The 15,002-nt window shown below is 29.6% G+C and overlaps 1 protein-coding gene across 3 annotated transcripts; it reads right to left on the bottom strand.

Moving 5' to 3' along the window:
* Nucleotides 1-1,346: 1,346 nt before the first annotated feature.
* On the bottom strand, nucleotides 1,347-3,981 carry LOC100254525 (WD repeat-containing protein LWD1). Of its 3 annotated transcripts, XM_010655816.3 has the most exons (4): nucleotides 3,818-3,981; nucleotides 3,313-3,442; nucleotides 1,605-2,638; nucleotides 1,347-1,479 (listed from the first exon to the last, which is right to left on the bottom strand). In XM_010655816.3, the coding sequence occupies exon 3, from the start codon at nucleotides 2,611-2,613 to the stop codon at nucleotides 1,606-1,608; it is 1,008 nt and encodes a 335-aa protein (XP_010654118.1). In that variant the 5' UTR covers nucleotides 2,614-2,638; nucleotides 3,313-3,442; nucleotides 3,818-3,981; the 3' UTR covers nucleotides 1,347-1,479; nucleotide 1,605. The 3 variants fall into 3 exon arrangements, with proteins under 3 accessions (XP_010654118.1, XP_059595148.1, XP_010654117.1); XM_059739165.1 differs by lacking the exon at nucleotides 3,313-3,442; XM_010655815.3 differs by having other exon boundaries at nucleotides 1,347-2,638; nucleotides 3,818-3,980.
* Between the last annotated feature and the right edge of the window lie 11,021 nt (nucleotides 3,982-15,002).

Below are 15,002 nucleotides of genomic sequence, written 5' to 3'. Positions count from 1 at the left end.
AAATAAAGAGTCATATGGGGTTTTCTTTCTTATTTTGTTTTCCCTTAAAAAAAATTAAAATAAGTGGCAACTCTAATTCATTTTCTGAAAAAAAAATAAATCATTTTCAAAATAAAAAGGTTTCACCATCGAGTGGGAACGCATCGTACCCCTGAGTCTAGATTATGTTTTTGCAGACATGTTTTTTCAAAATAAGGAGTCACATAAAGTTTTCTTTCTTATTTTGTTTTCCCTTTTTAAAAAAATTAAAATAAGTAATGACTCCAAGTCATTTTTTTTAAAAAAAAATAAATCATTTTCAAAATAAAAAGGTTTCGTCATTGAGTGGGAAGGCATCGTGCAAAATGCGGGGTCCACACCATATTAATAAAAAAAAGTTTTTTCATAAAAATTTAGAAAAATATTTTTAAGAAAATCTAAAAAATTGTTTTTAATAAAAAATTTAAAAATTGTTTTTAGTAATAATTGTTCAAAAATTTATTTGTTTAATAAAAGTTGTCCGAAAATTGATCTTTAAATAAAATTGCCCAAAAGTTAATTTCTAATAAGATTGTCAAAAAATAAATTAAATATTTTGTAAATAAAAATCAAATTGAGATACTTTTATAAATAAAGTTGTAAAAATTCATTATTTTTGAATAAAAGCAAATAAAAATAATTTGTGTTACCAAATTGAAATTTTATAAAAAATTATTTTGATAAAATAAGTGCAAATAATTTTCTCTAAAATAAAAATCAAATGCAAATGACATTTTATTCAAAATAAATTGAAACCATTTTTTATACATAAATAAATTTAAATCATTAATTCAAAATTGTTTTTAATAAAATCATTTGAAATTTCTTAAAATTTAACTTTTGAAATATATATATTTTTTAATTAGTTCAATAAATTAGTTGCATAATTCTCTTGTCATTTATTTGGTATATTATTGTAATTTGATTTCATCATTGATCGTATGTATACGGATCTAGAAGGGTACTACAACTCACCATCATACTTTCTCAATAAGTAACTTAACCACCATTGTACATTTTCAATAGGTAACTTGACCCCTAATTTGGACTCAGATTTTTACATACACATCTTTTTCAAATAAATAGTTTTTTTTTACTTTGTTTTCTCTTAAAAAAAACTAAAATAAATGATATCTCTAAGTCTTTTTTCAAAAAATTAATTTTTTTACCAAATAAAAAACAAGTTGCCATGGGTACGCACCAGTCCACATAAATACTTTAAAGATAATCACAATCACAGCAGGCTCTAAATTGATATTTAAACCCTTGTCAGATTCACCAAGCACCGATCCAATAATAGAAAAAAATACATCCCATCCACAATTGGCTAAAATAAGAATCAACGGAGAGAGTCATTAATTTTATAATTTATAACAATAACAGTAGGCAGCCTCAACCCTCAACCCATTCCTTTAAACAATCTTACGCTTATGGTAGAGCTTTAAAGAGCCATCTGGTTACCTGACATGAAATCAGATTAATATGCTACAATATTTTATGGTAGGATACCATCCACTACATCAAACTAAATGCCCAAGATAAGAACTTAAAAGTAGTACAACTACAAACACTTAATGAAAATATACCTCACACCTTCAAGAGCTGCAATTTGTTAGAGAAAGCAATGGCAATCCAATCCAAGTCAACCGGAGACCAGCGCGCTTGATTGATTTCAGCTGTAGAACCGTACCACATGATGGGCTCCACTTCGTCTGTCGCGTCCAGTCTAAAGCCATGACTAGCCACGTCCCATATCAGAGCCCTGGAATCGTCGCCCACGGAGCACAGATGGCGTCCGACATGCGGAGCCCACGATATTGCATTCACGCTCGTCTCGTGCTTCCTTAGTTCCAATATGGGGGTTGTGGGGAACCTAATGTCCAAAATCACCACTTTATTACTGTCCATTCCCACTGTGGCTATGAGCTTAGGGTCACCTTTGTTCCACTCTAACCTCAACAAAGGACTATCCGGAATGGGGTTTTCATATATAATCGTAGATCTTTCCTTGTCCCTCAAATCAAAAATCCTAGCTGAACCGTCACCCGACACTGATGCAAAAATCCCAACCCCACCCCACGAAATATCAAACACCTCTTTATCATGGGCCACCAGTTGAGTGTCCACAGCCGCCCTCTCTACGTCCCATATAGTGCAAGTGGTGTCCACGCTGCACGTGGCAATCCGACGTGCGTCCAACTGAGCCCAGTCGAATGATGTGATGGCCGAGTTGAACTCGCTCTTATTACCATTCAGAAGTGCCTTTAGCTCAATACGGTCGTCGTGGATCTCCCACAGCCGGAGATAGTCTCCGGAGGTGGCGATGAGATCTGGGTTCATGGCTTCCTCGGAGGGGAAGAACATTAATTTTGTGGGTGCATATGGGTGGTCGAACACTAGACGGCTGTCGGTGGAGAAATCTAATGTTTCTTGGCTGAATTGCACCACCTCCACCTTGTTGCTGTAGTCTTCCAGGAAACTTCCGACAGCGAGGCGCGATTTTTTGTCACGCCGGACCGACCATGCTAATGAATAGATTGGCCATTGAGCCATGTACGTGTAGACTCCTGGCTTCTTCTCCACCGGGCTCTGCATAGTTAGCGCTGATGCAACCGCGAAGCTGAAAAAAGGCCATGTCAACAATTGAAAGAATAGCTACTGAGACCAAAGCCCAAGTTAGTCACTTAGTCATAAATTTGACGAGATCTACGGTGCAGATGGTTAAATTAATATTAAATCAATTTTAGATACCTCTAAATAAAAACCATTCACCTAACATTCTTAGGGGTTACATGACTCCACGTTTCTAATTCATCAGATATTTTAGCAGATGTAAGTCGGCACTTGATACAGATTCTAGACCCCAAGTACCCTTCCCGTAATCCTGTGCAATTACATCATTACAATTGTACAACAACCCCTACTTTTACTTACTGCATGACTGCCCGAATAACAGGAGAGTTACTTTATTTGAAGAAAAAAATAAGAAATTATAATTTGCTGCCAAAAAGTCTTCAGATTATATTGGGCAACTAAATCAGGTTCAGATCTAACAGGAAGTCTAAGAATGGCCCACTCCACTGACGTTGGTAACATTTTTTATTATACTGGGCAACTTATCTTGATGGAAAATAAGTTTGGAAAACCGTTCTCATGTCTAAGTCTTAAACTGTTTTTAAAAGCAGATGTGAAAGACCGAAAACTGTTTTTGAAAAAACAATGAAAACTGTTTTTAAAACCGATACGAAAAACCATTCTTTAATAACTTTTTTTGAAAGTATTCTAAACACGCACTTATCTTTCCTTTCCTTCCTCTTCCATGTCTGTATGATCCTCCTTAACTCGACAATCCAGGGCTCGTGACTCGGTTAGCCGAGTTTCCTATAAACTCGTCTGATTGGCCTATTTGCTCTCTGCATTAACCCTAAAAAATTGAGACAGACCAGTGACTTGTAAGGATCCAGCCAGCCAACATTTCTGCAAAGCAACGTTAAGGAACCAGAAGAAGGGGAGATAAACCAAGAAAAAGTTTTATGACCTCCTCTTGGCCGTCAAAAAGTTTAAAATATAGAAAGAGAAAATGAAGGGCGACGGGTTTTTCTATTTCTTTCTTCGGAAACAAACAGAGAAGAATAAACGTTTCATTCTCTTCTCTCCCATTAATTAGTTCTTTTTTGTTAACTTTCTCACCCTTGAAATGCAAAACAAAAAGATAGATAAACGAACTCTAATGGTGTTAGTCTTAGTTCTACGCTCTCTTACCAATGGCGCATAGAAAGGGACAGAATAAAATACTTACATTGCTGAATGACTCACAGCCGGAAAAGCTCTGCCTCCTAAAAACACAGACGCGTACGTTCCACAGGGTGAGGGAGATGTAAACGAGAATAAGGCATTTGGTGGAAGAAAAAGATTCGAGTGAGAGAAGGGAAGGTGGAGCTAATAGTCAATCACAAGGGCTACGGATGCTTGCCTTCCCTTCCTTCCTTCCTTCCACTCAGCAATTCGCGGAGTTGCCCCTTGTGACGCATTGTACCTTTTAGACATAAATTTAGCCATTGACTTCCATGAGTCTCGAAGGTACAACCAGGAAAAGCCGCGGTTCCTTGTTTTGCAGGTGTTGGTACTGCAGACGAGGATACGTGCCTTGAATTAGGTGCACGCGCATCCCCGGGAATTTTGTAATGAATTTATTGTAAACGTGACTCTTCCAAAAATATCTTTCACAGTTTCATAAAAATTCAATGTAATCACAAAATTAAATATACATTAAAATAGTTTTCTTTAATATAAATTTAAAATTTTAAAATAGATAATTAATATAAAAATTATAAAAAATATAAATTTAATTTTATAAAATTATAGAGATGTCTTTAATATAAATTCAAATATTCAATTTTATACAATTATAAAGATATTTTCAACATAAATTCAAAATTTTTTTACAACTTATATAAAAATGGTGAAAAATATTTTTTCAATATACACCTTTAATATAAATTTGATTTTATAATATTATGAAAAGTATATTTATTTAATATAAATTCATTTTTCTTTTAAGTGAATGACTAATAAAAATTATGAAAAAATATATTTTAAAAACATACATTTATCATATATTTAATTTTATAAAATTATGGAAGACGTCTTTTTATATAAATTTAATTTATTTTTTAACATGTATCGATAATATGAAAAATATGAAAGGCATGTCTTCAAAAAAATATCTTTTAAAGTGATAAAAAAAATGTATTAGATTTATTAATAGCTTTATAATTATCATATTTTAAGAATTCTTTTTAAAAGTAACACTTTTTAATAATTATTTTTTAAACCGTAGAAGATAAAAAAGCCCCACATCCCCCGTACAGCGTTTCTGAGGCGCATGCAACATGTTTTTGCTACACTCAAGCCATTGGGTGTCCAGTCAAATCACATTCACAATTGACAACCCAATCGAATACTCTTCATTCATCCATTTTTTAAAATAAATAAATTCAGACGTGTCAATATCAAATACCATCTTCAAGATCTCAATCATATTTCTCTTCCAATTATAAAAAATTTAATGAAAAATGAAAATAGAACCGAAAGGTAAGGAAATGAAATAAAATATAATAAAATAGAGAAAAAAAATATGATTAAAATATTAGATAGACGGGCTTAAAGTTGAAAAAAACGGTATTTTAATGATTTTATATATAAATTTTATTTAAAAAGAGAATTGGAAAAAACAAATTAATGTGTAAATATTTTTTCTTTGTGGGTTAATGGATGATTTTATTTGGGGTGTAATTTCGGTGAGTTTTTTTTTTTGGTTTTAAACTAATATTTTTAATATTTTAGTTGGGTTTGAATTAAGTTTTTTCAACTCAAACTAAAATTTTTATTACAGAATTTCTCTTTTACTAATAAAAGACATTAACAAATAAATAATTTTAGGGACACCCTTCCTCATTCTCTTATATCCTTTTTGGGTAGATGCTGAAGGAATCAAAACCATTTTTGAGAAACAATAAATTTGTTTTAACTTTCTTGGTCCACCAAAGATAAAAGAATTGAATGGTTTTGATAACCAAGTTAATATGATTCAAAAGAAGAAACAACAAATCAAATTTCTAAGCAAAGAATTACATTACAAAATAATAGAATAAAATATTTTACAAAAGGAAATTCAAACAAAAGTTGAAAAGATAAAAGGTCAAATTGAAAAAGATTTATGTTCTTCTATACCCAATGCTTTTGGAATAGAAAGAAACATAAAGTCTCATTGCCTTATGTTGATGAATGTGATGAAAGTCAAATTCCTACTAAAGCAAGACCTATTCAAATGAATGTTCAATTGCTTGAATATTACAAATAAGAAATAAAATATTTAATGGATAAAAATCTTATTAGAAATAGTCAATCTCCTTTGAGCTGTGTTGCTTTCTATATTCAAAAATCTTCAGAAATTGAAAGAGGAGCCCCTAGACTTGTAATTAACTATAAGCCTTTGAATAAGGTTCTCAAATGGATAAGGTATCCTATACCCAACAAGAGAGATCTTATTGGCAGACTCCATAATGCTTCAATTTTCTCAAAATTTGATATGAAGTCTAGATTTTGGCAAATACAGTTTCATGAAAAAGATAAATACAAAACTGTATTCACTGTTCTATTTGGGCATTATGAATGGAATGTGATGTCTTTTGGTTTAAAGAATGCTCATTCAGAATTTCAAAATTAATGAATGACATTTTCAATCCATATACTAACTTCTCCTTAGTATATATTGATGATGTTCTTATGTTTTCAAATTCCCTATAACAACACTTCAAACATTTAGAAACTGATGCTTCTGATATAGGATATGGTGGCATACTCAAACAAAATTTTCAAAATAAAATCTCCATTATCCATTTTCATTATGGAATATGGAGTGGACCATACGAAAATTATTCAACGATCAAAAAAGAGGTTTTGGCAATTGTTTTATTCATTCAAAAATTTTAAGAAGATGTTTTTAACAAGAAATTTCTTCTTCGTGTTGATTGCAAAAGTGCAAAATAAATTCTTCAAAAGGATGTTCAAAATATTGTTTCAAAACAAATATTTGCAAGGTGGCAGACTATCTTGTTAGTTTTTGACTTTGAAATTGAATTTATAAAAAAAGATTCAAACTCTCTTCTTGATTTTCTCTCATGTGAGTTTTTACAGGGAAAATGAGCTCTCAAATGTACAAATCTTCAAAAACTTCAAAAGCCTCTTATGTTTTTTGCCTTTGGTCCAAAATTTGGGCCAACGGCAAGAAAAACTCAATTCTCAAAGCCAAAACAAATTCCAAGTTATTGGAAATCTGCCTTCAAATCAATCCAAACAAACCTTTGCTCAAAAAATTGTTTCAAACAGTCAAAGCCAATCGTATGTGGACAAGGCCCATACTATGAAGGTACAGGTTCTTGAACCCTTTCAAATTTCAAACTCTGAAACCAAATCTTTCAAAAATCTTTTCCAAAGGAAAATTTTTCATTCAAAACAATTTGAATAATAAAATAGAGAAAAAAAATATGATTAAAATATTAGATAGGCAAGCTTAAAGTTGAAAAAAACGGTATTTTGATGATTTTATATATAAATTTTATTTAAAAAGAGAATTGGAAAAAACAAATTAATGTGTAAAGATTTTTTCTTTGTGGGTTAATGGATGATTTTATTTGGGGTCTAATTTCCATGAGTTAACTCCAACTTTTTTTTTTTTTGGTTTTAAACAAATATTTTTAATATTTTAGTTGAGTTTGAATTAAGTTTTTTCAACTCAAATTTAATCCAAACTTCATTTAATACTTTTATAATATTCATAATATCTATCATCTTTTATAATAATATTAACTTTCTTTTTAATTTTTTTAAAATATCAAATTATTTTTATTTTTATTTTTTTCATATTTATTATTTAAGTTATATATATATAAATTATTATAAGTGAATTTTTAATTATATAATACAGTCAATCAGTAACATAAGTTTAACTTAAACTCAATCACTACTTAAAAAAATAAGATTAAATTGAACTTCGATTCAATATATCAGGTTAAAGAAATGGTTAAATTGAACTTGAATTAATTACCTTTTAATTAAAATTGAGCTTCCATTAATCACTAACTTAATCAACCCACTTAAATTACAACCCTATATTCTAGAAATCAAACTCTTAATAATTGTTTTTCTTTTATGTTGGAGACAACCAAAGGATTTTTCTAGTGATTTGAGTCAACGTTTCGCCTAGAAAAGTCTCAAAATTGGTTTGTAATGATAATTATTTTTGGCAATTTAGACTTCAAAGCCTAACCTTGGTTGGGGAAGCAAGTAGTCTAGCGCGGCAAAATACAGTGAAAAACCCAATACCACCGTTATTGGCAATTCCAAATTTAAAAAATGCCGACGAAAGCTACAAATATACTAGTGGGAGCCCCCAGTTGTCGAAAAACTAGCAGTAAAGCCAACTTCTGTTCCCCACTTCCGAGGCAAAATAAAAGGTATGTATTAAAAGGGTTTTTTCTTTCTGGTTTTCTTATTCACCACAAGTTCAGAACGAAAACATCGGCCACATCTGCCACGCCTCGACGCTTGCAAGATGCCAACAGTAGTATAATATTAACCAATTTCTAATAAAATGGCAAGTAGATAACCAGGCCGGCATAGATTAAAATTACGGACGTCATCTACCTAGTTTCGTAAAGGCAATTTTGAGTTTATGTGTCGGAAAATAGTGATGGCAGAACATTAGTTAGTGACTCCGTTTGGTGGACATGGTGCCAAGCTTTCACATGACTGGGCTTTGATCCACTCGCAACCACCCACTCTTTTCTCATTGTCGTTGTGATACGGTACGACTATAGTCACGTGATAAAAATGGTGCCATTTTGTGGAGATGTGGCCCTGTGGACGAGAATATCTTATTACTCGATCTCCTCTATTTTTTCAAAAATCAAAATTCTTATTTCTCTCTCTCCACTTAAAAAAAGATTGGCTTGAAATGTTTATGACATGATATGATTTGTGTTATCGTTTAATATCATTTATTGTGCAAATAAAAGCTTTAATATTAGCGTATTAGTGTAAAACATCTCATGCACAAAGAGATATACATGGGTTTTAATATCATTCAATAAAACTTTAATATATATATATCATTTATAAGTTCGTAACTTTTTTCTTATTATTTAGAATATTTATAAGGGCACTCTCAATAATTTTTTATTCCATATGAAATTATAATATTACAATAACACATCAATATATAAAATATTTTATATAATATCATTTACGATATAAACTATACGCCAATAAATATTTTAAAAATTTTTTAAAAAAATATTACATGATATATAATATTTAATATGCAAGTGATTGTACATGTTAATATATTACATGATTTAACATTTAGTGTTTGCTATTCATGAGGTATTTTCAGTCTCTAATACATGTCCTTACTTTCCTTAACCTCTATGCCATGCTTGGTATGTGAAATGAGGATTGAGGATAAATATTTCATTCATTTTATGTTTGAATAACTCTAGTAAGAATACAGATAAAATAAAAAATTATTCCAAAGTAAATAAAAATCCATCTATAAGTGAGATTTTAATTCACGTATTTTGATTACTCATTACAATTTATTTTTAAAAACATTTTTTAAAAATTAAAAAATTAAAAACTTTTTTGGATAAATTATTTTAAAAATATTTTTTATTTAGCTTTTGTAAAAAATTATAGTTTCCATCTATATAATATAAACTAACTTTAATTAAAGTGTTATTAAAAATAAAAATATAGTTTTGTAGTTATAAATAAATTTTTTAAAAATAGTTTTTAATGAAATATGAATAATAATATTATAATAAAATCATCAATTATTTTTTTACAAATATTATAAAATATGGATATTAATATCTTATTAAAGCATAATTGATTTATTTTGTTAAAAATAAATAATAATGATAATAATGATAATGTAAAATTAATAATTGCTAATACTATTTTATTTTAAATGAATTTTAAAACAAACAAATTTTAATTTTTTAAAGTATAAATGAGTCAAAATTTTCATTACATGCATATTTTTAGTACTCAACTAAAGACTTGATATTTTAATTATTTATTTATTTAATCTGTAAATAATTTATTAATTTTTGAATTTCAAATTATTCTTATAAATTAGAAGATTTATTAAAGAATTTAAAATATTAATTATGTCTACTAATTTTCAAAGTCATTATATATATTTTTGAGTTTCAAATTATTTTAAAAATGATTAAACTTCTTACTTTGTTTTAAAAAATTGTTTCTCATAAACAACAATCAATAGTGTTATAAATTTTTAAAACAAATATATTTTAAAATCACACATCAATATATATTTGAAAACTATGGATAGTGTGAGTTTTTAAAAAAATAAAAATAATTTTTTTAACATTGAAATAAAAACAAATAATCATTCAAACCTTACATTCTTAAATACATCCAAACTTGAAAATTAGAATCACTAAATCCATTTATATTTAAGAATGAATGAAAATGGAAACAAAATATTATTTCTCATTCCTCATTCTCCCATACCAAATAGGAATGGCAACGGGGCGGGTTCGGGACGGGTCGCCCCTATCCCAACCCCGCCCCATTTATTAAAACAATTCCCATCTCCCATACCTGCCCCACCCTGTTTAGCTTTTTTATTTTATTTTTTATTTTTTTAAATTACTTTTAAAATTTTTAATTACATTAAAATAAATATATTTTATAAATAATAAAATTATTATATTTTTTATAACTTATTTTATTAAATTTTTTTTATTATCTATGTATTAAAAATAGTAAAATAAAATTTTAAATTTTAAATTTTATATATAATCGGGGCAAGACGGGATGAAGCAATATCCGAACCTGTCCTGGGTTTAAAAAAAAATCTCATACCCGTCCCAAATCCGTTTATTAAATTTAAACTCAGCCCATTAAGGACGGGCGGGTACCCGAAAAAACCCACCCCGTTGTCATTCCTAATACCAAATACATCTTTTGGTATTTAGAATCTACTCTTCCCTTATGAGAGTCTTGTGACACTTTGATAAGTGAATCACACAACTATTATTCTTTCATATTTGGCAACATACTAATAGGGTCATCATCTTACAAGTACATGAACTTTTATCATGCTTGAACCCATTTATGATTGACTAAATGATAATATGACTTAATATGTGGTTCATTTGCTACTCATTAGTTGTTCTCAATCATGATGACATAGGTTGCGATCAAGAAAAAAATGATTTTGATATGCACGATATCAGTCATGTAACGCACAAGGATCAAAAGGTCGACCAAATGATAACTCTTTTAATGTTAGAGGCAATGAGAAACCATTATTGACTATGGCTTGCCCTACTTTTTTGGCTTTTCTATGAGCTTAAATTTCTTCACTATCTCTTCCATTATTGGAACATTGGAGTTTCCAAAACAAGTACGATCCTCACTTCATGCATCGTTTGAGAAGCTTTTTAGTATGGCATGACGTCTTTTATTAAGATTCTTTCTTGTTTTCTTTCATTTAAATCTTCATTTTTCTAGTTTTTTTTTTAATAATATTTCCTTAGTCTACTATGTTTATATTTGCATCATTGTTGCTTCAAGCATCTCCTTATACGAACTTAAATCTTATTTTATTTTGCATGTTTTGTCCTTTTGTATTATATACCCTATTATATTCCTTAAGCCTGGACTTGTGTTTATAGGTATGGTCTTAGAAAAGTCATTGTGTTTGATAACCTAAATTTCTAGGTTATACTAATTTTTCACCCATCAAGGCCTTTGTCGTCTACTATGATACATTTTACATTTTACATTTTTTAAGTAACATTCTTACTTGTGAACGATCAACCAAATATGAATTTATGAATCTATGTATAAGTCCCTTTATTTAAATGTTTTAAATGTCTAACACCAAAGTGGAAATATCTTAAAATTTAGTATGGTGGAGAGAGGCTATGGCTCCGTTAGATGAATACAGTGAATTGTATGATGTCGATGGTAACTTGATTAGTGATGATATTGGACAAGGATTAACCTTACTTGAATTAGAAAAGTTTTTCATTTGATCACTCTTTTTACATGTCTTGTCACAATAGAAGAGAAGTATTCTTTATGGATATGAGGTTAAAGTTTTCTCTCTCAAATCCTTAAAAAGAAAGTGGAAGATTGAAGTCTTAAACTCTTGAGGGCACTTATATGGGTTTCTTTGTGGGCTTGAGTGATTTGAATCTAACTTAAGTTTGGGTTACTTAATCTAGGCCACTTAGGTCTTAACTAATTAAGTATACTTATTGAGCTCAAATTGATTAATTAGTTTTAGTTCAAAAATATCATTCATATGATCCAATGTGACCTTGCATTTTTATCAAAATGCCCTTATGCACGCATATGAATTAGAAACTTTAAAATACTCTCAAAACAAAACCATCATGAATATGAAGCTTGAACATGGACTATTAAGAATTATAAGAGGATACCAACACTCTCAAAAACCTATTTTGAAGTTGACTCAATATCCCCCCATAGAAAGTTAACCACAATCTAATATCTTGTGTATTATAATGAAACAAAACTCAGGTCTATAACCTATTACCTATTGCATGCAAATTCCCCATGAACTAGTATTCGTAATCTATTAAGATATATGTTACCAACTTCTTAAGGTTACCTTTCTAATCATTGAGTTACATATCCTCCTATTATGTGATTAACTAACATACTTTAACTCATAAATAACATATATCAAATTCCACTTAAGAAATTACTATGGTTGCAAATTTCATAATCACGTATTTTTAAAATTACTTAATTTGACACATTATTTCAATCCCACGAGATATTATGATATCTTTATTAAAAATATTTATTGTCATCAACCTCCATCAATGGTGACCTAATTTGTAGGAAATATATGATTAATTCGTGGTTCACCTATATGTCAAAGTCTTTTAGTAATTTCAGTACAAACTTAATATCTCCTTAAGGTTAAAAGTTTATGTAGTATAGTAATTTGGTGAATCATAATTATCTGATAACCAATATCATGATTAGTCATAGGTTTTATCAAATGTATAGTTATGCACACTATTGCACTCACCATGAGAACCTTATCCTAATGACCAAGGCTAGCTATTCATTTAATTAGGAGGTAATGCACTATAATCTTAAATGGATTGTCTCAATCCATGAACTAGCTATAAGTAAATCATTTACTTACAAAAACTCATGACTTGGATATTCTATGTAACTCTTAATGTATACAAGTCATGGATAATGTAAGAGATATCAGACAAAAATGCTCAACATATATCATGCATAGATGAGTTAGTGAAAGGATAATTCAAATAATCCATTTACTATTACATCATGTCATGTTTTTTAAAAGTTTTATCCCAACAATGCACATACTTATGAGACTCTCTCTTCTCAACTACTTGTACTAGTTGGACTTAGGCATAGATGAGATTCTCTTCATCTATTCTATCAAACTAAATTCCTATGGAATGGCTTCTAGAAGTAAAACATGGAGGAACCTTTTCAAAAACTTTATCTTAACTATTCTTCAGTGAAGTTAGGTATTTTTTTTTTCTTTTATTCATTTTCTTTTAGATTGTTTAATATATTTTATTGGTCTTTATTTCAAGTTATGTTTCTTTGGAAAGCTTGAGTAAATAGGAACATCAAGTTGAATGGCTTCCTAAGGATGGTGTTGATAAAGTGAATTATAAACTGCATATAAACAAAAATGAGATGAATATAAACATGTTGCTAACTAGAAAAAAAAAACATAAAGAAATAAAGTTCGTCTTTAACATTTTCTACTTGTTTTTTTGTATTTATCACATTCTCTATCTCCTTTTTCCACTAATCTAGTTCACTCCTTGTTACTATTGCATAATTAGCAATTCATCCATGTACAACAACTTAAAAAGGATTAGGAAATTATTGTTAGAGAAATCAAAAAACAATAAGGATGATGGAAATAAGCAAAGGGGGACATTTAGGCAAACTAAATGCCAACATACTCTAGCTACCTTTGCCATTTCCTAAGGGTGACCTTTGTACAATTTGTTAATTCCTTTATCCAGTAATCATATCAACATTTTTTAACATGTCCTCTGGGACAATTGGTGCAACCATCGATATGAGCAGTTCCTATCTTTATTTTCCTAAGGTAATGGTTAGGTTAGACCTCAAAAACTAAGAATTAATGGAAAAAAGCTTTGACTATTTATTCCAATGAGGAGCCAATTACCAAGTGTTGCTTTGGTTTAATTATATGCTTCTCCTAGTGACACAAGATAAACTCATTTGCAAAATTCTCAATGGTAGTTCTAAATTTGTATATATGTCTTCCACTCCATTTATTCATTTCGCATCCTTATTGGATGTCTTAGAAGACAATTTATTAATTTTTTAGCCAATTTATGCTAGCATTTGTCTATTTTGATTATATGTCTTGCCCATAACTTGGAGAATTATGATGATTCCTTCCATTAAGGTACCCACCAAGGAGATATCGGTATTGATGCCAAGGGTTATGGAGGAAATAATGTATTAAAATGTACGATTTGCATTGTTGTAAGTTAAAGTATGTTTTTGCTTTGTAGTTGATCTGATTCAACAAACAACATTTTTAATTGTTATCGATTGTCCACTTACCAATCCTCTATTTGGGTCTGGAGATCTTAGAGCCATTGTTTTAACATCGAATGAGGCCTTTATTAGAGATGGTTATGATGGTGCTACAAAATTGTGAGGGTATAGATTTCATGTTTTGGTTCTTGCAAATGACGTTAGTTGTTGGGACTTACTATTTTTTATAGTATTTTTTTGTGTTTAGTATTCTTTGACCTCACCTATCTTAACCTATAACTATTTATAATCTATCATTCTCTAAGGACAATCATGTGACGCCTCGATAACCGTATTACAAGACTCGACTTTTTTAACATTCGACCACATATTAATAGGGTCATCATATTGTCAATATGAGAAAATTTATTTTGCATGAACTCTTTTTATATTTGAGTAGGCATTAATAAATCTTACCATTAAAAATTCTTATATTATTTGCTTATACAATTTGCATTTGGAAAAATACCATGCTGCACTACTCAGTTAACAAGAAAAAAATAAAAAATACAAGTGATATGTCTTTTTTCAATCTTTAGGCCCATCATTCCTGCCCTGGTTTTTTCTTTAATTGTTTTTACTATGAATTATTATAAGATTGGAAATACAAACAAAGGGAGATAAAAGTTGGGGAGCATGTCTTTTTCATTTGCATCGATTTCACTAGAATTATGGGTAAAAGAGGATGACTCATAGTGTTGCCTATTAGGGGTAAAATATAGGGTAAAAGAGGAGGCCAAAGGCTTGGTGGTAGTTCAATAAATAAACTATTATTTATTTTT

Source organism: Vitis vinifera, chromosome 8, assembly GCF_030704535.1.
Source record: "Vitis vinifera cultivar Pinot Noir 40024 chromosome 8, ASM3070453v1".
In the NCBI taxonomy this organism is placed as follows: Eukaryota; Viridiplantae; Streptophyta; class Magnoliopsida; order Vitales; family Vitaceae; genus Vitis; species Vitis vinifera.
This window is presented reverse-complemented; position numbering and strand designations above follow the sequence as displayed.